This window comes from Dermochelys coriacea, chromosome 27, assembly GCF_009764565.3.
Source record: "Dermochelys coriacea isolate rDerCor1 chromosome 27, rDerCor1.pri.v4, whole genome shotgun sequence".
NCBI classification, from domain to species: domain Eukaryota; kingdom Metazoa; phylum Chordata; order Testudines; family Dermochelyidae; genus Dermochelys; species Dermochelys coriacea.
The window spans coordinates 7,331,681-7,356,784 of record NC_050094.1 but is presented as its reverse complement, the minus strand read 5'-3'; the positions used below and the strand labels follow the sequence as shown (position 1 = coordinate 7,356,784).

Here is a 25,104-nt window from a genome sequence, read left to right as displayed (position 1 = left end):
AGACTAGAGATGGGAAAAGACTGCACCCTCTTCCAACACTTTCCACCCCTAGGTCCCAAAAGAGGCGAGTACCACAATCCCCATGTTACAGCAGCAAACTGAGACGGAGTAAAAATGACTCGCCCGAGGTCACCCAGCAAAGCAGACTTAAGGCTGAAATGCTGCTGCCAAAAGTCTGAGGCAGATTAATACTGTGTAATGAACCAGCTAGTGTGTATGTGCAGTGCCCTCTGCAAGACTGTATTGGAACAGCTCAGCTGTGGGTCAGACACCCTACACTGCTAACAGCAAATGGCTATTCTCCATTCAAGTGATAGGAGCCGGGGCGTTTGAACCAGGAGGATCAGAGTTCTGTCCCAGTGAAGTTCCTACTGTACTGTATGTAGCCCAGCAACAAACATCACTGCTAGATAGCCTTAGAATAGTTTTCACAAAAGGGAAACTGAGGCACAGAGCAGGGACATGGTGCCACGCCAAGGTGAGAGGCAGTGACAGAGCCAAGAACAGAACCCTGCTCTCCCAACACAGCTAGACCTGATTCATACATCACAGCACGCCTGCCTCTCCTGTTATTAAGGAAAGAGGAACTTCACTGCATTTATATTGCATTAATCTAGCCCCATATGGCTGGAGCTGAGGGGGTTTGTTACTCAGCAGGTCACTGTCAGCTGCACCCGATGGGCAGATTCTCCTCCTAGCAGCAGGAATGTGTCATTCTTTGAGTCCTGTTTTGCGTCGGATGCTGGAGTCAGACACTGTCTCAGTAACAGCGTACATGCAGCATGGGAAGAGAGATGAAGGCAGCTGCAGCCCTGAGTGAAGCCACTTCAGGTGGGGACCAGCCCCAAGGACATAAGTGGGTGTCTCTCTATGACAGAATCTGCCTGTGGAAGTGTTAATAGGATAAAGATGTTGAGTTATAGAATTCATCCCACATTGATAGACGGGTCAATGCGGGGACTGCTCCCATGGGCTGCCGTCCCTTGAAGTTCAGAGCTGTCTCTCTGCTTAATGACTATCCTGCCAGGCAGGGAAAGAGAAATAGCATGGGGCCCCCTTTACACAGGCCTCTGGCAATGCCAGGGCCTCCCAAATTTTGCTCAACCAAGGATCCCAAAGGCAATACACCAGCTGCACTCAGCATACAAGCAGAGTGCAGCCTCCCACGACCTTCCCATGGGAGGAGCAATTCTCGAACGCCAAACTTCAGCATGCATCATGGCCTGATCGCTGACTGAGCCGCAGAACTTTATACTGGGAGCTGTCATGTCTCCGGGGTTTATATACTGGAGAAGGGGCTGCCTCGGAGCTATCAATGTAGTAGCTACAATTGACACCGCGCCTGTTCCCCCCAGCATAATCATGAGCAATGTGATCTACTGGCTACAATTATATATATTGCAGTGGCACCTAGGAGACCCAGTCACAAACCAGGACCCCACTGTGCATGGTGCTGTACAAGCACAACACAAAGACCTGCCTTCCCCAGAATGCTCGCAGCCTACAGTATTCCCATGCCTTAAAAGAGCATGAGTGAGACCACCCCAAAACAACAAGATTGGCTTAACAATCCCGAGATTACAAATAAAAAAACCTGCACACTAAATGCTGGGTTCTTTTTATTTGCCTTCTGGCTTTTGAGGCGGGGCTCAGGCCAAGTCTTCCAGTTTTTCCCTGCAGCTAGAAACCTTATTTTTTTAAAATGAAAGCTGAGATGCTCTTATATTCACATGACTCCAGGCGCTGGGGCTTTAAGGAAAGCACCAAATATCACAAGACTTGTAATAATATTGAGAGAGTTCAGCTGGCAACACTGAGATGGCCGAGCTCTGTGGACACAGCAGCTCACCCCTATGCCAGTGACCGCTACGAAGCTTGTAGAAGAGACACTGCCAATGCACCTGAATTGGCCCTGCCTTGGGCTCTGTGCTGTCACTTACACTTGTGCCAGGTGGGTGTGAAGTGCTCCCCAGTGGTGTGAGCAACTCGGGAAGGCAGAATTTTAACTCACTTTGTATGGCCAGACAGAGGAGACGCAGGCCCTGGGGCGGAGTTAGAGACAGAAGCGTTTGGGCTGGGTACCTAGGTACAGCTGCTTCCAGGAGCCCTGGGAGCGGTCGGATGTGCTCAGCTTTAATGGCCTAATGCCCCGATTCAAAGACATGTAAACACCAGGAGCAGTGGATCAAGCATCACTTCAGTCTCCCCTCACTGATCCTGCCTGGATCTCCACTGCCTGTCATATGGTCATTTACACCTGTGCTGACCAGCTGTAAAATGCTTCCAAACCAGAGTCACCTGGTGCGGACAAAAACAGCTGCAATGGAGAGTCAGGTCTATTTTCTCTCCCAGAGTAAATTCAACCCCCCTGCTGGAATCCAACGTCCCCTGGCTGCTCAGGGGCTCTAGCAACATGTTGAAAAAGGTGTCTATTCAACAGGGAAACCACCAGCACAGCTGCACCTGGGGCCAGCAGGGAGGATTTCTCTTCCTTCTACATCAGATCTCTGGGCTCAGTGCAAGCAACCTGGGCAGGAGAGCTCCTTGCTGTGGTCTTGTGCCATGGAATACCCCAGCGCAAAGTGGGTGTGAAATACTGCCACCCGCTGGATGCACTGGTTAGATGGGATTTTGCATTGGGACAAGTTACAACACAAGGGTGCAGGGCAACCTTCTGGCCCCTACCGCAGTAGTGTGACACGGGAGCATTTTGCACGTGCTTTGCACCAATGCAGATGATTGCACAAGGTGCAAGACAATGGAGAATCAGGCCCTAGGGCCCAGTGCATCAAAAGCAGTTAGGTGCCTAAGTCAGCGGAACACAAATGAAGTGAGTTTGCTGGGCTCATTGCAATCCCTAATTCACAGCCCCATTTGGCCACGCCACTGAATGTCTCTGGCCAGTGAGGACTAGACCTGGGATAGCAGAAGGCGCTGCAGGTCAAGGCTGAGAAACATCCATAGAGCTGGGGTAGGGTGAAGGGCCAGGACTGGAATAGCTGGCTGTGCCGCAAATTATAACAGCTTTAAAAAATGGCACAAAGGAGGCTGACACACCAGCTGCCAGTGGCTCACCAGTTTCATGTTCATATGCATGCAGATTAAAAAGAAAACCACTCCACGCTAATAGAGGCTGCCAGCTGCTGCTGCTCCCTGGGCTATGGCAATATTTCATCCATGCCCTGCATCCCCCACCAACAAAGGGAAAATATTCCTGTTCCAGGGCCTCCCCATTCCTTGCCTTTAGGCCCGATTCTCCATTGGTCCAGACCTTATGCAGCATTTGCATCAGTGCAAACTGAGTGTGAGCTGGGTGCCAAATATGGATTTTTACCCACTTTGCACTGCTGCAAGAGACAATGCAACGTTCAGGGCAATGGAAAACCAGGTCCAGTTTCTTTGATGCAGAGCCGGCCCCATATAGCCTAGAGGTGCATCTGAATTAGGAAGTGCCCCTCAACAGACATCGCCACCAGGGTCTGGGGGATTCCACTCTCATGACTGATTTTTGGGACCCCAGATTCCCTCCCTCCAGCTTGCAGACCAAAGCCAGCAGTGCAGCATTTCCGCTCAGCATGGACCCATGATCTGATTCTGGAAGCCCAGCGTGAGGGCTGCCTCAATAGAGGGGATATGATTGGGAATGGCAGAGTTTGGGCCCCACCAAGCTTCAGAAGGGAAAGCAAGTGCCAAGAGCATGAATTGTAGCAACAGCTGCTTCTATTTGCATTAAAGCAAGGTCTCAGGCTGCCTTCATCATCTTCTTAGACTCTCCTGGTGGGGCACATTAGAGCAGGGCTACTCCCCACAGTCCAGGAAGGGAAGAGCCCCGGGAAACAACATGGTATGAGCAGGGATGGATGAGACTGTTGCCCTTGGCAGCTCCCTCTCTGCCGTCGGAGCTGATTGAAGCAAATGATCTTGTAATTAACCTCCTGGATCTCCTGCTCGGTCACTGTCAGGCATCTTGTAAGGAAATTAACTTTTGACTGATCACTTGGATTTGAATAGGGTGGATTAGGGACGCTGAATCAGCTATGTCCAGGCTTCAGTTGCTTTCCACAGTGTTCCCCCCCTCCAGAACCCGCTGCGGGGCAGAGAGGGAAGGACCTGCCCCCCCACATACACACACTTATCATTTTAACCCCACCATGTGCTGCCTGACAAGGGACTCGGACGGTAGCAATGAGCAGCTCACTCCTCTGGCTGCAGCATCCCCCCTCCGCCCGCTGGCTATTGTCACTGCTCAACAGGTCTACACTAGCTCACTGGCTCCTGGGGGCAGAGATCCCTTTTAAAGCACCAATGCACAAATGAAACTCATGGGTCTGAGGAAAGCAATTCAAGCCACTCTAGTGAGTTTGCAGATGGAACTAAACAGCCTCAAGAGCAGTGTGTACTCCCCCACCCCCATGCAGCCCAGAAGGGTGTCGACTCCAAAGCCCAATGACAATGGACTTGTCAACACCACTCATTTATTACACTGCTGACCTATTCAGCTACCCTCTGTCATTCCATCTAGAGATTCTAGAGGAGCATCTCCATTAACAGACACTAGAATCAGTATTGTAGAAGCATCCTAAAGGCCCCCATTCCAGGCTCCATGGTGGTGAACAGTCACAGTGAGAGAGAGTCCTTGCCCCAAAGAATTTACACTCTAAATAGACAAGCAGAGGGAAAGATGAAGCATCTTGTCCAGAGGCAGCTGCAGGGTGGGGAAATAGAACCCACAGATCCTGGACCAACGCCTTTATCCACTGGACCACACTGCCTCTCAAGCAGCAAAGCTTGTGTAGGCCTCTAGGTACCAGTAGTCAGGGATACACGTAACCACTAGGATTCCACAAGGCTTTGACCGTGGACAGACCCGTTACAAGAGGTGAAGTGAAAGATGCTAAAGTCAGCAGTCAAGTCCTCCCAAAGCGAGAATGCAGAGGGAGGAGGTTATAAGCACTATCTCTTCACATTGTCCCCTTGCCCTCCGAAAGCACCTTTCATCTGAGGACATCAAAATGATTTTCCCAGCAATCAATCCTGAAGCAAACCCCCCCTCCCCCAGTGATGCGATGAAGGGCAGGAGAGGAGGAAATTGTGACACAACATGTCAGTGGTGAAGCTGGGAATAGAACACTGTAGTCCAAAGGCTTGTCTACACAGGGAAACTCAGGAAAATTAATCCAAATTAACTAAAGATGTGAATTTAATTCCAAACATGAGCATCTACACAGGGGTTTAATGTAGTTTAACTTATCCACTTTAAATTCATACCTTTAGTTAATTCAGATTAAACGTTCCATGTAGACAAGCCCCTAGTCTAGCCAACATGCCCTTCCACATGTTCTCTGCCTCACGCAATGATGTTGAAAGTGATGGAAAATGACTGAAAAAAATAGCCCCTTATCCGCTGACTTTAGGGACTGATATAAGGGTCTTGTGCTTTTTACTCCCATTAGCCCTATGGAGCCAGCATAGCGAGAGAACAGGAGTTGGGGTTTATTCTTTCTTGTGCATCTACACAATTGCTTATTAAGCCCCAATCAGTGACACTACTGCAAATTCCTTGGAATCCATTGAGGGCTGCGCTGAAGACAGCGGTGTCGGCACTGCTGTGGCTGCAGGAAAGGAAGACCCCCACTTGACTCTCAGATCCCAGGCAGATTTGGCAGGGCTGGTAGCTTGAAAAAACATTTTAACTTTAAGTGGGCAGGTTTGATCTGGCCAAAAGGCAGGCAAGTATGAGGCCCTGCTATTTTTGCTGTGCAGAGCAGACCTGCACCTTTAAGAACACATGATCCACCGAATTACAAAGAGATGGTGCCACCCCAGAGAACTCAGTAAACACGGTTGAGAAGGGTGTTGACAGTTAGAGGTCCCAGTGGAATGGGAACAGCAGCAGCTTGGCCAGCAGTTCCTGCAATAGCTGCCATTAGCCGTCAGCATCCTGCCCAGAATAGGAGTCATGGGAAGGATCCAGAGGTGAGATGAATTCTGCGGTCCTGCCCTCCCAAGTTCATGGCAAGGGAAGCCTTCGAGTCCTTAGCCAGAGAACAGCTCCAGCAGGAAGAGCCCTGCCTTTCAGAGCACCGGAGAGCAGGTAAGGTGGCTTTTCTTGCCACACCCATCCTAATCAGCTCCCCTCTTGCAGCAGAGCATGGGTCTGGAGCCAGCTGTAAGGGGTGCAAGCGGGGGGAAGCAGAGCTTGTGACGAGGGATCGTGTGTGTCTGCATAAAGGATGCAATGCGAGACTATGTGACAGGAGGCATTACTGAGGGTCTGAGATAGAAGCAACAGGTTTGGATGAGAAGTTCTGAGACCAAGCAGCCACCCATCACAAAGCCCACGTGTGGATCTCAATTCGCCAACCCAGGGCTGATGGGAATCAGGGGGGCAGTTTGGACCTGCAGCTGCTTTCTTCTGATGCAGCTTGTGTTAGGAGGGGGATCTCTCACCCTTTCAGGAAGTTGCACCGAGTGAACCAATGGAGCTGGGAAAGACCTATTAGATTACATGTCCCCGAGATGACTAAGCAACCAGCCTCTTGTCCACGGCATCGTTCCTCTGCTGGGCTATTACCCTCTACTGAGCCACCTCCTCCAAGGGACATCTGAGTCACACACATGTATATGTCAATGTGCACATTCACGTGTGTGCACACAAATATTTATTGCTTCTGGACCCAGTGCAAATCCCACACCCCTCCCTCGCAGTTCTGATGCTCATTATGGTTTCCTCGGTGGGTAAATGCCAGCACGCACCATAGCACCTAGCAGTGGCCTCTTTCTAGTCAAAGGAGGGGACATTTCTCCACTAAGCATAATTATGTCTCTGGCAGGCCACAAAAGCCAGACAAGAAACATGCAACCTGCCGGGCCGGCTGCACTGCAGTCAGAAACGGCAGAGCCTGGAGATTGGAGGAGACGTTATAAAAGAGGATTATCGGGTTTGGAGCCTCCGCTTGTAATTAAGTGGCAGGTCCCTTGAACGCAGGCCCTTTCCTTCCCGATAAGCCCCATCTATAATGGTCTGAACACTCACAGGCGGAGCGCCGCGGGGAGACAATGCTCCCCTTGAAAAGCCTCATGACAGTGGGGCAGAGTTTTAAAAATAGACGTAAATGGCTTTCTTCAAGGCATGAGAAAAGCAGCAGCAGCTCCTCTCCCAGCTTAAGTGCTGAACTTATTGAGCTTCTCCGGTGGCCAGCAGAACACTGCACAGAGGAGAGGGAGGAGGTTATGGGTGGCTCAGGGCACCCCGGGATGGGGGAAACCCCTGGGGAGAATTTTCAACATTCTTGTTGTACGGTGGGAACACCGGGGAGCCCTGCTCACGGACCGCAGCCCCCTGATATCAGGTGCTGTACAAACATTGCACAAAAAGGCTAAGCTCTTTGGGGAACAAAATAAATGCTCCCATTTAGGCACTGAAATAAGGGCCAGATCTCCCCTTCCCCAAGGGTTCTGCATGTTGGATGCTGAGCTCCTGGGAGAACTTGGCCCCCGATGGTGGGTGCTGGGCACTTGAAAATCTGGCCCTCTCTTCTAGCTCGCAGGAGCCAACACAGGTGGCTGCTGAACACCCATCTCTGCTGAGAGAGGTTTGGTGGTGCCTCTGTGAAGCAAGTCAGCACAGAGGGTTCCCAGCCACTTCCTAGTGGACTGGGGTCCCTATTGCCCAGAACCTGCAGGACTGGCCCAAGCCAAGGGGCCAGTTAGTGCAACTCAGCAGATGCTGCAAGGACTGAACAGCCTCTGGAGGCTGAGCTCAGGATCAGCCTGGCAACAAGGTGCAGAATAGGGGGAGCTTCTGTCTGGATAAACAGAGGGCACTATTCAGCAGGGCTGCCAATCTGTCACCTTCCCCCAGTAAGGGGTACGCTAGGACCCATGGAACATCAGGGGCCAGAGTTTCAGTGCTGCACTCTTTTTGAGCCGCCTTCCCCCCTCCCCCCAGACTTAACTGGGAATGCAAATCTGACTGCGGAGACATCCGAGCACACAGCTGTGCCTACAGAAACAGGGTCAAGGCTCCATTAAAACTCAAGCCCTGTGGCCCAGCCAATGCAGTGGCTTGGCTGGGCATTTTGCACCAGTCTGGCCTCGCCCATGTATCTGGGCTGCCTGCAGTTGGAACGTCCCTGTAGTCCTAACTCAGCCGCAGCTTGTCAGTTTAATAGGCACACCAGGATGCTCTCTCCCCCCCAGTGGTTACAACAATCAGTCTCTGAGCAGGGCTGGCGGAGTCGACTGTCCCTCTTTAAGGAGCCCTGGCGAACACTGAAGGCAGGAGGAAAATCACGATCTGCAGCCTCTGAGCAACTCCAGGCCACCCACCCTGTAATGTCAGCGCTCTGGCTCTCCTGATCACACCGCATGTACATAAGCTGTCTCCCCAGGGAGGCACATTGCCCCATCTAGCCAAGATGCTGAAGGAGCCCAGCACTTGGCAGATCAGGTCCTTAAGAGACACCCATTCTTGACTCCTCATAGCCAGTATGCACTGTCCCTTTAATGTGAAGACCTCCCCCCCCCACACACACACACACCAGGACAGAAGGACACAGTAGATCCTTTTGAGAAGGCAAGTCCTCTGTGCCCCAGTTCCCTGGCTCTTAAAGGGAAAGTGCAGGGTGATACAGATGCTACCCTGGTCCCTACAGCTGCTTAGCGAGAGGGGCAAGTCACCAAACACCAGATTTTAAAGTTGCTTAACTAGAATAAGAGCAATTTACAACCCTGCTGGAAGAGAGACTCTGATGGGGTCTTTGTTACTGATGCGTGCGGCAAGTCATTAGAAATGGGAGGACTCCAGGAATGCAGAAGGAGCAGAATCCAAAGCTGCAGGAGGGTAAGTCTTATTTTCCCCTCAGTAGGAGAGTTGTGAAAGTCACCTGCATTCAAATGGGGACAGCGTTCACGGAGTCCTAATCTGAGCCATCAGCCTCCTGGCGCATGTCAGCTCTCGCTGCCCTGCAGTGCCATGCTGAGTCACCCAGGCAGTGAACCGGGGACAGGTGCGATGAGAGGTGCTGTTGCCAATAGATAGGGCACTGGGATGGCAGGCAGGACCCCGGGATGGCAGGCAGGACCCCTGGGCCCTAGTCTAGATATCTAAAGCACTTATACCTGCCCCCGCCTCACTTCAGTCTTTAAGGCATTTATCTTCACACACACTGGCAAGACAGGGCTGTGCTATTATCCTCATTTTACAGATGGGAAACTGAGGCACAGAGGTGCCTGTCTTGCCCAGTGTCACACAGGCCAATGTCCTTCCTGTCTATTCTGAGCTTCCCCTGCTGCATGACCTTGAGCAAGTCACTCAAGGGTGGTTTTCCTCTCCCCTCCTCCTCCACACCCTTCCTCTGTCCAGCCTATTTAAGTTGTAAGGCTGTCAGGGCAGAAACTGTGGCTGGCCTGGTGTTTGTACCGAGAACAATACTCCCCACTCCCACATCTCCATTGGGGTTTCAAGGATAAAACACAACTAATAAGGTGCCTCAGGCTGTTTACAAAACAATATTTGCATATCTAGCAATTACTTGATGTTCTAAGTGCTCTCCCAGCGGAGCGCCTATTGGCTGTGGTTGGGGCTCTGTATGCTTGCCTGTTGGCAGCATCGAGCTCTCAAGGTTTAACTAACTCCCCGCAGAATTAGAATTAATCACCGGCATTTCCCAGCAAAGCTTCATTTTCATTTTAACGTAATTCTATCTGCGTCCGCACAAGACACCTTCTGCTGGATGGAGGCAGAGCTTGGATCCCGCTGGCAGAACGCCACCTGGGTACGGCGGGACCGCGCTGGCCACGGGGAAGCAGAGCCTTGAATGAATAGTTGAGTTTCTGCTCGGTCGCACTCAGAGGCTTGCTGTGTGAAAAGGGTCGCCAGTAAAAAAGCTTGAGACCCACTGCCCTAACCAATCAGATTACAGGGCTGAGCCATGGCCCATTCTTTAATGTGCATCAAAAGTCTTGGTTCTCCTTAAACTCCTCCCCCCCTCCCCCTGAGCTGCTTGGGTTTGTTAAGGAGGAAGCCATGTTTGCCACAGCTGGCATCAGAAGACTAGCAGTGCAGCAAACCTGAGCCCCATCTTCCCCACCAGAGGCAGTGGTCTCAAACACAGTCAGAGCCCTCCCTGACCCCAAGGAGCCCAGCTTTGGACACTGCACCCATGGGCGTATTCTAAGGGAGGGAGGGTGACGCAGTGGTTAGGGTGTGAGCCTATGACCCAGCTTCTACTCCCACCTCTTCCCCAGACCTCCAGTGGGTAACCTCGGTATCTCTGTGCCCATGGAATAGCGGACTCCCCCTAAGCGCACACCCTCAAGGCAGGGCGTGGTGTAGCAGACTCCCCTTGTCTAGGGCTGACAACTGCTCTGGCCCTGTAGAAGTCTCCTTCTTGGGACTTGGCCATCTGGCCAGGTCGCTTTTAGCCCCAGCCCTTCTGGAGTAACAAAGTCTGACCTGCAAGAGTCCAGTATCTTCTTCCTCAGGTTTCAGACCCTGATGCTAGGCCCCATGGGCCTTCAAAAGTTTTTATGTCCTTATGTCAGGGAACTTTGCACCACCTTCCCTGTGGGCTGGTGGGGTAACCTCAGCCCTCCCTCTCCTCTGGGTTCCAGCCCAGAGACCTTGTAGCGAGCAGGCAAGGTCTGTCTGGTCAGAGCCACCCCTACAACCTCCCTGGGCTTCTTCCTCCCTCAGCCTGCCTTTCCCATAGCCCCTTTCTAGGCCCACCGTGTACTTGCATTCTCCTTAGGTGCCAGGATGTCTGTGTCTTCTCAGGCTCCATAATCTCTCTAGGTTCTTTCAGAGCTAGGTTTGCAGGACTCTCCCCTGGAGTCCTCCAACAAGTCCCCAATGAAAATACAGACTTCAGCCACTTTAGGCTCAAGCTTTTATCCCTCTCAGGCTCCCCTTTGTGTTGCTCCTCACCCAAACATCTCCCTGGAGGTCTAAGTGTTGCCAGAACGAGCCACTAGCCTAGCAGCTTCTCCCCTTCTCCTGCCCCCTCGAGAGAAAGTTCTCTACTCTAGATTCCCCCCGGCATCCTCTTCACCTCTCTGCTACCCAGAGAGGAACTGCTATATTCCCTACTTTAGCCTGGCCCTCCTCTTTTTGTACTAATCACCTGGCTCCTCCCCCAGCTAGGACTCATCTTTAATTGGGCCTGGCCCACCCATCGGGTGCCACCACTAATTAAGCTCCTCAGCTCCCCTTAACCCTTTCAGAGCCAGTGTGAGGCACACACCCCTTCACAGTGCCTCAGGTCCCCCCACCCCCCAGGAACATGGCAGTAATCGCACTGCCCTACCTCCCGGAAGGTTATGAGGATAAAGGCAGCCGTGACTGTGAGGTGCTCAGATACTATGGGACGGGGTCCAGATAAGTACCTGAGGGAGATAGGTTGGGAGATTCGAGGGCTGGACTCTGAGGTTTGAATCATTGGCAAAAGGGTCTGGGTCAGAACCTGGGATCCCAACACCCCCAAGCACAAGGGGAGTTGAATCCAGAAGACTTCTCAAGACCTTCTATCACTTTAGAAATAGACAACGCTTCAGGGGACCTTTCCCCAGCCCAGACTCACGTGGGACAGCCAGACTAAGGATCCCGTCCACAAACTCACTTGGGAAGGCCTCTTTAAAATGGGCCCATCAGGTCTGATCCTGCCACTTGTGTAGTATGAGACTGATCCTGCCAGAGGGGGAAATGCTACAAATTGGAATGGTGACACGCGCTTTGCATGGGTGTAAATAACACCACAAGGCGCAGGGCGATGGAGGACCAGGCCAATTGGATTTGCTTGTGTTTGCTGGATACTCAGAATAGGTGTAACCTGCTCACAGAAATCCCCCTCCCCAAACATCCCCTGCAAGCTTGGGCTGCTCTCAGATCTGTGCATCCGCACTGAAACCCAAGCTGCCATGAAGGCAGAACTGGGACTGGTTGGTTACAAGGTGTCACTTTTGGAAAAAGAAGGAGACAGGGCCCTTATCGCAATGAACGGGAAAAATCAAGGGTGAGCAAAGGAGCCCCACAAAGACGTTCTCTGTGCTCCCCATGCCTTTCAGGGCATATTGCTGTCATCTCCCCCGCCTATACGGCTCCCCTTCATCACCCCCAGTCCTGGGATCTGTAATCATTTCTGTCATGTTTTCAGTCCAGTTCAAGGCCAGATCCTGTGCAGCTTGCTCCCCTCGACACCCCATTGGTCAGGGCAAAAGGTAGCCCTCCATATTTTAAGCCTCTCAAGGCAGGGTCCTGGGGGCTGATTCTGCTCTCATTCACCCTAGTGTAAATCAGGAGTAGCTTAGGGGAAATCAGTAGAAGTACATTAGTGGGAGAGGAGAATCAGGACCATCTGTACAGAGGGAGGCCAGTTCATGGTGCTGTACACATAGAAATCATCTCCCACTGCAAACAACTCTTAGAAGGGCTACCCCTATGCGCATCCCCCACCTATCTACACACAAGGCCCAGCAATCCAGGGATCGACCATGTTGCTATTTCAATGAGGGGCTCTTACTGTCTTTCCTGTAGTAGAGGATCTCTAGCTTGCACTCCTCGGACCCCAGCAAGGCCTGAGTCAGCTGCGCGATGGAGTTTTTGGTGGTCTCAGGCCCGGTGAGGAAGTCACAGGTGCAGGGGCGCTGCATGACCTCCACCCGAGAGTAGCCGAACATCTCACAGAAGCCATCGTTGCAATAGATGATGGCGCAATTCTCCATCTGGGCATTGGCGATGAGGAACTTGCGGTCTGCAAAGATGTATGGGAAGCAAAGGGTTAAAATAAAGGTGACTGCCCCCAAGTGAACTTCTTAGTGGAGGACGTGCGGGTGGGAGTGACAGGAGCTTCTCCACTGGCAGAGTTGAGCACAAAGATTTGCCAGGGCACCGTCCTTGTCGTCTTCATGCAAATAGGGTGTCTGAGGGCAAGGTACTGAGAGAGGCAGCCTGGGGCAGTAGCCAAATCACAGGCTTATTACTCAGAAAAGCTGGGTTCTGTTCCTGCCTTCACCAGTGACCTCTGATGAGTCAGTTCCTTCTCTTGCCTCGCCTGTTTAGATTGTAAGCTCCTTGGGGCAGAGACCATCTCTCCCTACTTGTCTGTATAGTGCCTAGTACAGTGGGGTCCTGATCTCAGTTGGGTGCTACTGGAATATAAACCCATTGGATTTCCCCAGCACCACATGGGATGTCTCCTTAGCTGGAACAGGACTCAGCCAGGGTGTCAAGGGGCTTTAATAACCATCTCCCATTTGGAGGATGTCAAATCACTTGAAAGATATTGCAGAATCCCTATGTATATAATCTCAATTTTATAGAAGGGGAAACTGAGGCACAGACAGGCCTGGTGACTTGCCCAATGTAGCAGCAGCAGGACTAGGAATAGAAGCCAAAGCAGCCTGACTCCCAGTCCGCTGTGCCACCGCCACCACTAGCAATACCACAAACTGCCTCCTGCTTTCTCTGTATTTCCCTTCCCATCATTGCTGATGAGTGAGACAGCTGTGAGTAAAGGTGCACTGTGATGGGATGCACCAGCCCTGTGACAGGCGCTTTCTCCTTTCCTTGCAGGTGGAGACAGTGAGATGCAATTCATTGCCATCGTCATTCTGGAGCGAGGGAGCCTGGTCCACTACCGGTGTCCCTGCCAAGCGATGTTTGCGTACATCGGAAAAGTGGCGTTTCTTTTTAGCACGGGGTCAGCTGCTGCAAATGGGCACCGTTCTACTGACCGTGGGGAGCTGCACCCCATTACACCATATGAGGATCTAACCCAGAGACAGTAGAGATGGGACAAACCCTCAGGTTAGCTATTCATTAACATATTATTTAATAGTGCCGAGAGGACGCAGCCAGGACCAGGGCCCCAGTGCAAGGTGCTGTACAAATATACAGTAAGAGATTGACCCAGCTTTTACAGTCCAAATGGACAAGACAAAGTATGGGAGGGGAAACAGGTGCCTGGAAGGGTGACATAATTTGCTCAAGGTCATACAGCAGGTCAGTGGCATAGCCGGGCACGGACTGTCAGCTAAGGGCCCTCAACTCTAGACCACGCTGTCTCCTGGGATTGTTGCCTACAGCCCATTGTTTGGCATTTTGCCCACATTACACATCCTACATGATGTGGGTTTCAGCCCTTCCCCTTGGGAGACTTTTCCACCATCTAAGAGCTGTTGGTGTCAGGGAGCTGCTCCCGATGTTCAGCCTAATAGGAGGGAACTAGGAAAGAGGAGATTTCGGTTGAAAAGCAGCAGATGCTTCCTGGCTGTGAGATCAGCTCCCCATGGGATTGTTTCCCAAGGGGAGCAGCAGCTGTGACCTTTGAAGCTAGACAGGACCAAATACAAACACAAGTACAATAGGGAATAATCTGGCATTTGCCAGGAGAAGGACTAAATGAGCTGATGGGTCTTTACCATTCCCAGTCTCTGATTCTCCCGATGCTGGTGTAAATCAGGAGTGTCTCTTTGAAGCCAATGTGTACAACGGGCATAAGTGAGTCAATAATTCATTGATACATTTCTCTTTTCTCAATTTCATCCCTTTGCTCTTTTTTCCCTCCCGTGACCTTCATAGCTCCCTCTATACTTCCTCCTCCTCGGGGTTCTACCCTGCACACACCAGTGGACGGCTAGTTTGTGGGCGAGATTATCCAGCTAGGGGGGTCCAGCCAGGCCAGGATGACTCACACACTGAGGTTGCTGCAGGCTCGGTGAAGGTGACCGCACTGCGTACGCCTGTTAACTTCCCTCTGCAGGGGTTCTGGACGAGCACCGCCGCAGGGGCAGACAGATGTGGGCAGGGGAAGCATGCACGGAGCAGCCGGAAAAGGGAATTGAGAAACAGAAGCCTAGAAGTGTAGGACTGGGAGGGACCTCGACAGGCCACCTAGCCCAGGCCCCTGCACTGAGGCAGGACTCAGTATGAGCTAGACCAGTGGTTTTCAAACTTTTTTCCTGGCGACGCAGTTGAAGAAAACTGTTGATGCCCGTGACCCAACGGAGCTGGGGATGAGGCGTTTGGGGTATGGAAGGGGCTCAGGGCTGGGGCAGAGGGTTGGGGTGCAGGGGTGAGGGCTGTGGGGTGGGGCTGGGAATGAGGGGTTCAGGGTGTGGGAGGGGGTCAGGACTCTGGGATGGGGTGCAGGCTCTGGGGTGGGGCTGGGGAAGAGGGGTTTGGAGTGCAGGAAGGGACTCTGGGTTTGGGGGGGGCTCAGGACTGGGGCAGGGAATTGGGGCATGGGTTGGGGCATGGGTTTACCTTGGGCAGCTCCCAGGCAGTGGTGCAGCGGGGGTGCAGAGGCAGGCTTCCTGCCTGTCCTGGCACTGTGTTCTGTGCCCCAGAAGCGGCCTGCAGCAGGTCCGGCTCCTAGGCGGAGGCACGCAAGTGGCTCCACGCAGCTTTTGCCTGCTCCCATTGGCCAGGAACTGACCAATGGGAGTGCGGAGCCAGTGCTCGGGGCGGGGGCAGCACATGCAGCCCCATGGCCCCCAGCCTAGGAGCCAGACCTGCTGCTGGCCGCTTCCGGGGTGCAGCGCGGTGTCAGAACAGGTAGGAACTAGCCTGCCTTAGCTGGGCAGCATCACCAACGGGACTTTTAACGGCCCGGTCAGCGGTGCTGATCGGTAGCCGCCCCCACCCAGTGCCTTACCTTCCGCGACCCAGTACTGGGTCGTGACCCACAGTTTGGAAACCATTGAGATAGACTGCCCTTAAAGTGTTTGTCTAACCTGTTCTTAAAAACCTCCAACAACAGAGATTCCACAGCCTCCCTAGGCAATTTGTTCCAGAGCTCAACTTCCCTGACATCCGGACAACAGACATGGATGTCATGGGCTCGGGGAAGCATTTGGATGACTCCACAGAAGGCAGCGGGGAAGGGAAGGGGTTGGCCTGCTCCATCAATGAAGGTTCCTCTGTCTGTTGCTGTTGCTGTAGTTCTCCTGGGAGGCTGTCCTGTAAAGCTCAGGCTGATGATATGAGGGGATTAGAGCACGCATCTCATCTCCTGTCCTTAATGTAATCCAGCAATGTAGAGGCCATGGTGTGTGGCTGCCGTGAAGCGCAGCTGCTTAGACCTGCGGCGAGCGGGCAGTTCATGGCCAAATTCAGCTCCTGATTCCACCCCACTGAAATCAATGGGGATCTAGGGGCCGGGGTGTACCCGAGTGGGACATGCCCTTAGCAGGTGTGTGAGAACATGGCTTTCCCGAGCATTGGCATCTCTTTTGGCTGGAGCTGGAGCCAGTTAAATACAGAGGGTGCATTTGGGGGCTAGCTATTAGTGACTCCCTAATTAATCTCGCTGATTACACAGGAGTGGCATCTGCAGGGTGTTTATTCCAGTTCTGCTGTTTGCCTCCTTTCCCACCTGCCCCGGGGAATGTACATTGGCAAAGGATCTGGAGAAGCCTCCTGCTATCCTCAATGGACCCACAAGCAACTCCCGGGCCCCTATTTGCAGTCCTGCAGTGGCAGAGAGCTTGGGATGGGCTGTTCTCACTTCCCTTTCAGCAGAGGATGAGAAAGCACTTGGCAAACATTCCCGAATGGCACTCCAGCACCGTCACTAAGCTGGTGAAGTGTTTCTATTGTTATCCATTTTAAAGCTGGCTAAACTGAGGAGAAGGGGCATGAATACGTGAGTGAGACTCAGAACCCAGGATCCCGGTGGAGTTTCCTGCTCTATTCACTAAATGACTCTGACCCCACTGGCAGATCCAGACACTTGCTCGGTAGATGCCATCACTCCATTTCGCCCAGGGCACCGGCCTGCCACACTCTCTCTGAAGCCGCCAGTTAGAATCAGCGCTGAGGAGTGGCGGCCAGCTTGACAGAAGCCCTGGGAGACGACTAGTTTAAGTGAGTCAGGGCTTAGAGCCGAGCTCTAGAGGGGAGTGGGCAGCTGGGTGGGTGGGCCAAGGGAAAAGAGGCTGTTGATTTGAACTAGGCAGTGCAACTCTGCTTACAGGGAAATGGAATTAAACTCCCAGGTGGTTTCATTGAGTCACAACAGACAGTTGGGCAAATACAAGCCAGGTCAGAGTGACGCACGACTGGCCTTCACTAAAGGAGAATCTGGTACAGTGTGTGTGTATAGGGGGGCAGAATCCCTGGAGGAGACCTCAGCTAGGGAGAAGAGGCGGGATGTGATTAGCTAGTAGCTTTCAGGCCTGGGCCTCCTCTCACTCCCCCCAGCAGTTATCAGGGGCAGCTGGCATCAAACTGGGACGAGGGAGAAGTAACCCAATCCCACAGGTTAAACCACATGCCCATGGCACCGCAGAGTGAGCCATTAGCACCCAGGAGCTCTTGGCACTCAGCCCCATGCTCTGCTCAATCCATCACCCTGCGCTACCGCGCGGGGATCCTGGTTAGAATGAGAGGAAATCCTGCCTCCGAAATGGGGATCAGGGGTGGGCTCCTACAGGTGAAGGACCCATTTGTGTGTGTGTGTGTGTGTGTGTGAAAGAGAGAGGCAGAGAGAGCAGGCCTTTATTTTTTGTGCACCCGTCCCTTTAAGAGGTAGACACAGCTAAAGGCTGTGGGGCACTGTTTCAAGAGTGGCAGCAGGCAGTGGCAGCAGGCAGCAGTTATCAAGTTCAGTCCTGCCTGGCCACGGCTTTGGGAGCTGGCAAGGGGCGAGGGAGGCTTGTCTGTTTGTTGAAGAGCTAGTTCCCCAGTGCCCCCTTCCCCCCCCACTCAGCTGGCATGAGGGATGCAGCTTGCCAATTTAGATGGATAGACAAGGCAAGTTACATGAACTCCCCATTCACAGGATCACATTCCTCACCACAGGGGCCCTTCTCTTCTTTTGGCAACTACAGATCAACCGCGTAGGGAGGAAAGGCAGCAAGTCTGTCCTCCCAGCAAATGCTGCAATGGGAGACAGGCTGAATTAGGCTGCTGGAGGGACCCAGAGGTTCTGATTCTCTGGGGCCTTGCAGCTGGTGAGCAAAGTGATCTCTGTATATTCTGCTCTGGTAGCATTGGGCACCCACTGTGCACTAACTTGGCATTGGGGTAAGTTACCCGACAGGGAGAATCAGACCCCCTAAAAAAGACAACTCCCCTTGAATCAGTTACCTCCAGAGAATGGCCCTCCCCCAAACCATGACAAACGCCATAGAAGCAGAAATCTCCGCAGTCCGTTCATTGTGTTAGAGGTGAAAAAATAAACCCAGCTAAAATTCATTTAAAGGGATTATTTCTAGCAACAGCAAATGGCAGCATTTCATCAGGGGAGGTGGCCTGGGAGCATCCTATAATTTAAGGCAAATGGCCAGACAGCCCATTTTGCACTAAAATAAGGACTTCTACCTGGCCATTTTCTAGCTGAACATTCTGCCCCCCAAAATAAAAAAAGGTTTTATCCTCTCTCCTCTCCTCCCCCCACCAGTAGTTACATTTTAATCAGCTCCTGATCTCAGCTATGTTAGTAAATCCAAAGCTGACTTCAGTGGAATCACTCCAGAGTTATGCTGGTGTAACTAAAATCAGAGTCCACCCCATTTTTACAGTCTTAATTGATGGTGTCTGGCCAGTAGTGTCTAATCTATCTATCCCAATACACACCCAGCTATCTAATCAATCTACCTGTCCCCATATTCTATCCCCATACACTCCATCTACCTACCTACCTATCTATCCCCACACACCCCCAATATCTATCTAGTCCCATACACACCCACCTAGCTAATCAATCTATCTATTCCCATATTCTATCCCCATACACTCTATGTACCTACCTACCTATCTAGCCCCATACACCCCCAATATCTATCTAGCCCATACACACCCAGCTAGCTAATCAATCTGTCTATCCCCATATTCTATCCCCATACACTCCATCTACCTACCTACCTATCTATCCCCACACACCCCCAATATCTATCTAGCCCCATACACACCCACCTAGCTAATCAATCTATCTATCCCCATATTCTATCCCCATACACTCCATCTACCTACCTACCTATCTATCCCCACACACCCCCAATATCTATCTAGCCCCATACACACCCAACTATCTAATCAATCTGTCTATCCCCATATTCTATCCCCATACACTCCATCTACCTACCTACCTATCTATCCCCACACACCCCCAATATCTATCTAGCCCCATACACACCCACCTAGCTAATCAATCTGTCTATCCCCATATTCTATCCCCATACACTCCATCTACCTACCTACCTATCTATCCCCACACACCCCCAATATCTATCTAGCCCCATACACACCCAACTATCTAATCAATCTGTCTATCCCCATATTCTATCTCCATACACTCCATCTACCTACCTACCTATCTATCCCCACACACCCCCAATATCTATCTAGCCCCATACACACCCAGCTAGCTAATCAATCTGTCTACCCCCATATTCTATCTCCATACACTCCATCTACCTACCTACCTATCTATCCCCACACACCCCCAATATCTATCTAGCCCCATACACACCCACCTAGCTAATCAATCTATCTATCCCCATATTCTATCCCCATACACTCCATCTACCTACCTACCTATCTATCCCCACACCCCCCCAATATCTATCTAGCCCCATACACACCCACCTAGCTAATCAATCTATCTATCCCCATATTCTATCCCCATACACTCCATCTACCTACCTACCTATCTATCCCCACACACCCCCAATATCTATCTAGCCCCATACACACCCACCTAGCTAATCAATCTATCTATTCCCATATTCTATCCCCATACACTCTATCTACCTACCTACCTATCTATCCCCACACACCCCCAATATCTATCTAGCCCCATACACACCCAGCTATCTAATCAATCTGTCTATCCCCATATTCTATCCCCATACACTCTATCTACCTACCTACCTATCTATCCCCACCCCCCAATATCTATCTAGCCCCATACACACCCAGCTAGCTAATCAATCTGTCTATCCCCATATTCTATCCCCATACACTCCATCTACCTACCTACCTATCTATCCCCACACACCCCCAATATCTATCTAGTCCCATAGACACCCACCTAGCTAATCAATCTATCTATCCCCATATTCTATCCCCATACACTCTATCTACCTACCTACCTATCTATCCCCACACCCCCCCCAATATCTACCTAGCCCCATACACACCCACCTAGCTAATCAATGTATCTATCCCCATACTCTATCCCCATACACTCCATCTACCTACCTAACTATCCCATACACACCCACCTATCTAACCAATCTCTCTCTATCCCCATACACTCTACCTATCTATCGACCCCCCCCACCCCTCTATCTATCCATCCCCACCTATCTAATCAATCTATCTATCCCCATACACTCTACATACCTACCTACCTATCTATCCCCATACACTCTACATACCTACCTACCTATCTATCCCCATACATCCCCAATATCGATCCCCATGCACACTCCCATAGCTAATCAATCCATCTCTATCCCCATACACTCTACCTGGCTATCTAGCACCCTACCAGCTCCCCCACCTACACTGGCTGTCCCTTCCTATCTCTGGTACTGGCGCACAGTTGCCTCGCTGCCCCCAGCCTGGCCGTGGCCGGGTCTCCGCGAGTCTTTAACGCGGCTGCCGCCTAGGCTGGAAGTTTTGCCGGCCCCCCGAAGATCCCCCCGTGGGGAGGAGAGCCCGCCTCTCCCGGCCGGCGCGGCTGCGGGCAGGGAAGGAGGGAGCGGCCCCGGCCCCGGCCCGGGCCGGGGAGGGCGGCTGCCCGCCAGGGAAGGGACCGGCCCGCGGTACTCACTCTGCCCCTCGAACTTGCGGATGATGGTGTCCAGGTAGGTGTTTTGCGGGGCCACGTGGCCCCTCCGCACGGGCATGTTGGAGTCCCGCCGAGGCGTCCCACCGCCGGGCAGTTGCTCCTCGCTCTCCGGGGGCGCAGCCGGGCTCCCCCCAGGGCCCCCCGAGCGCTCGCTCCGGCTTCCCAGGGGGGCCCCGGCTCCGCTAGCCTGCCGGGGGGAAGCCCCTTCCCCGCCCTTTGCTCGGCTTCCCGGCCGGGTGGGCACAGCGGTCCCGTGCAGGGGGCCGGGTTGCTTTGGGGGCTGGAGGGCGGAGGGAAAGGGAGGGGGGGGCGGGGAGGGGAAGGCCCCGGTGGAAATAAATAAACGCCCCAGGGATTCTCGATGTGCTTCGTCACCGCTGCCCGGCCCGGGGCTCGGGAATAGACTTGTCAACAGCAACAGCTGCTGAGCCTGACGCTCTCCAGCCGCCTCCCGCCCAGCCTGCTCCGGGAGCCCGCCGGAGCCTGAGCCCGAGCCCGAGCCCGAGCCCCGCCCGGAGCGGCTCTGCGGGGAGAGCAGCCGGCGGGGAGGGGATCCGAGGGGCGGTCTCTCCCCCACCGCCGCCCGCCCCACCTTCCCCAGCCTGCCCCGGCGCCCTGGCCCCGGGGAGGCGGCCGGGATGGCTGGGGCGCTGTCCTCCGGCCGTGGTGCTGAAGCGCCGCCCGCCTGGGAGAGCCGCCGGGGGCTCGCCGCTAAGCCGGGGGGCGGAAGGAGCCAGGGGGCGCTGGGCTGGGATGGGAGGAGGGAGCCCCGGACCATCCAAGCTGGGGGCTCCTGCCCTGGCCCCCCTACTTGTCCCTGCGCCCGCAGGGACCCCTTGGCTCAGGGGCGCCGGGAGCGGGGCTGCAGCTCCAAGCACCTGAGCCCTGTGCAGCGCCGGATCCCCCAACTAGCGCCCCCGCCACCCCACTATCCGCTCGCCCCAGTGCCGTGGGACTGAGGGTCCCTTCTGAGCTCGCCACCCAGCCCCCCCTCTTCCCATTTCTCTCCCCCCCTCCCCCAGCACCTCTGCACGGTGCCCCGCGGCTGGGGGGGCAGCGTCCCTCCCGCTCGGCGCCTCCTCCCCGATAGACAGTAATTGAGGGCGAGAGTTTATTTCTATGGCATCGATCAAGGAGCCCCGGTGCCGGGCCGTGGCTGCTTAAGCTGGAGGTTACAGGGAGAAAAGTCAAGGGCTGAGTGGTGACCACCGCGCCCTTCCCCTATTGCTAACTTGGGGGGCGGTTAGATGGGTCCCTGGAGGGCGGGGTGGGTCCTGATATGGAAAAGGGGACCCTGTATGGGAAAGGTGAAGAACCACTGCACTAGGCACCATCCAGCTGTGGCCCTCTTTACTTGCCCTACCCCATCATCACAGTTCCTACTCCCCATCAGTGCTTTTCTAGGAGGGGGGAAGGGGCGACTGGCTGGGCATGGCACAGGGATGCTTTCACTGCCGATCAGCCAGTCTCAGCACAGAAATACCCCCCCCCTCCGACCCCAGGTTTTCCAAGTAACACCAGGGCTCCCTAGGTCCCTAGAGCAGTCCCTGGTACTTAATCACTGATCTCCTTCACAGTGACCTTCCCGGAGAAACCCCCCATGACTATGATCATCCCCCCCCATCCTATGATCGGAGGACCATGGCCGCTGAGGGTATTTTGATGTTATTATGCACAACTGTCCATGCATTAAATTGGTCGAAGAGGATTACAGGCTGGGGTTTTGCAGGGGGGTGCCAACGCATGTTCCAGCAGCACCTCACCCATGCTCTCCGAGGGAGAGACACAAAGCACGTCCCTCGCCAACCTCGGATGACAGCTCGTGATACAAAGCAGTGACCAGGGAGCTGGGCCTGCTCGTTGTCCCGGGGGAACTTGAGCCAGAGGAAAGGGGAAGGAGATTTCAAGGCCCCTTGCAGAATGTGGCTGCTGCTTTCATCTATGGCGCTCATGAAATCCGACCTTCCCCCCGCAGAGAAAACTCGTTCCATTGTTGAAAACTCATTTTCTCCAGTCCAATTTCCACAGCGGTCTGGGTCATAATTCACTGTGATTTATTGAGGAGGCATTGTTCTGTATCACAGGGCTGCAGCTTCATAGTCTGGGAAGAATTGGGGGCGGGGGGGAGTGGGAGTCAGGGCTTCCGGGGTCTGTTTTCTCACTGATGGGCTGGGAGACTTTAGGGGAATCTCTCCGTGCCCCGGTTTCCCCATCTGTAAAATAGGGATAATACTCACCACGGTTCACAAAGGCACTTTGAGATTCGTGGATGAAAGGTGCTGTATGAGAAGGCAAAATATTATGATGTATTAATAGGGTCACTAGACAATAGAATGAAGTTTGTTGTCTCCCAGATTTTTCTTTTAGGGCTTTCTTCTTTTTTTTTGCAACCCAATACTGGATGTTTAAAAAATGAACCAATTAACACATGTATTAATAATAATAAAATTATTATGTTAGCACCTAGTGGCCACAATCAAACACTGGGGGGAGGGATAGCTCAGTGGCTTGAGCATTGGCCTGCTAAACACAGGGTTGTGAGTTCAATCGTTGAGGGAGCCATTTAGGGATCCAGGGCAAAAATTGGGGATTGGTCCTGCTTTGAGCAGGGGGTTGGACTAGATGACCTCCTGAGGTCCCTTCCAACCCCGATATTCTATGAATATCAGGGCCCCATTAGATTCTTAGATTTCAAGACCAGAAGGGACCATTGTGATCCCCTAGTCTAACCACCTGCATAACACAGGCCAGAGGATTTCCCTTAGTTAATTCCTGCATCAAGTCAAATAGTTGGTGGTTGAACAAGAATGGATCTTTTAGAAAACCTTCCAGCCACACTTTAAAGATTTCCAGGGATGGAGAATCCACCACAACCCTGGTAAATTGTTCCATGGTTAATGACCCTTCATACTGAGAATGCATGCCTTATTTCTAGTCTGAATTTGTCTACCTTCAATTTGCGGCCATTGGCTTTTGTTCTGCCTCTGCTAGACTAAAAGCCCTCTATCAAATTTATGTTCCCCGTGTAGGTACTTCCAGACAGATCAAGCCACCCCTTAACTTTCGCTGTGACAAGTTAAATGGATTGAGCTCCTTGAGCTTCTCATGGTAAGGCAGGCTTTCCAATCCTTTCATCATTCTTGTGGCTCTTCTCTGAGCCCTCTCTAATTCTCCAACATCCTTCTTAAGGTGTGAACACCAGAACTGGACCCATGGTTCCAGCTGCAAACACTAGGAAATGTACACACTTTTAATGAAATAAACAGTTCCTGTCCCAAAGAGCTAACAATCTAAGGCTCTGATTCAATCAAACCCATGTTTAATTCCATCCCTAGTCAGGACAGCTCTTAAACACATGCTTAAATCAGTTGCACGGACTTCAGTGGGACTTAAACATGTACATAAAGCTAAACTTGCTCTTAAGAATTGTCCAAAATAGGGATGCTTACTCAAATTGGGGCTAAAGGACTTGGTCCTGCTCCCATTCAGATCAATGGAAAAAATCCCATTAACTTTGATTGTGCAAGATCCGACTGTAAGTAACCTTTTTTCTGTATCTCCTTTCCCTACCGTCTGTTCTCTTTCCTTCTCTCTCTCTGACTTCTTTCTTCTCTTCCTGTCTTCTCCTCATCTTTCTGGAGAGGGAAAGCATAAGTAGGAACTAGTCTGACTTCCTGTGTAAACAAAATCCTCCAGCTTATCAGTGATCTCTTCCTATCTCACTAAAGTAAATAAATAAAAAGCCAGGCGTGGGGCTGTGAAAGGCAGTGCAAGCCAAGCACTGTTTAGTTTGGGAGGGAAGAGAACAAAGAGGGTCTCAGGAATCCAAATAATACAGGCAGGGTGTAAAATATTTGCCTATTGCAGGGAGTTATAGTCCACGCTGAATATGGAATATGCGTTGCCATATTTACGGTAGCTGAGATAGTCATGGAACAAGGAAACATGGGGGAGGCGTATTTAGCTGTGATTACAAGTATTTAAATAATAAGACCTAGATTTTTAAAGGCACTTAGGTGTTGCCCTGCTCAGCCTTGCAACTGGTGACTGATTTAGGAGCCTAAGGCCCACTTTCAAAGGTGACATGACAATGTATTTGCTATCGCCCAGATCCTCAAAGGTGTTTAGGCACCCAACTCTCCTTGATTTCAATAGATGTTAGGAGCCTGAACATCTTTGAGGATCTGAGCCTAGGTCCCTTTTAACCCTTGGCCACTGAGGCCAGGATAACGATGCCGATTGGGGTGTGATTTTTTACTGACATAGTTATAAAGGTACAATCCCAAGGGAGGATGTAGTTATA

The 25,104-nt window shown here is 52.3% G+C and overlaps 1 protein-coding gene across 1 annotated transcript in view; it reads right to left on the bottom strand.

Annotated features, from left to right (window-relative positions):
- The window catches only part of KCNH6 (potassium voltage-gated channel subfamily H member 6), a 107,377-nt gene extending 86,357 nt beyond the window's left edge, over positions 1-21,020 (bottom strand). Inside the window, exons 1-2 of the mRNA XM_038385350.2 lie at positions 20,784-21,020; positions 12,522-12,752 (exon numbers count right to left, since the gene is read on the bottom strand). Of these exons, the coding sequence (XP_038241278.1) occupies positions 12,522-12,752; positions 20,784-20,859 (307 nt within the window). The 5' untranslated portion in view covers positions 20,860-21,020. The remainder of the gene's footprint in view (positions 1-12,521; positions 12,753-20,783) is intronic.
- Between the last annotated feature and the right edge of the window lie 4,084 nt (positions 21,021-25,104).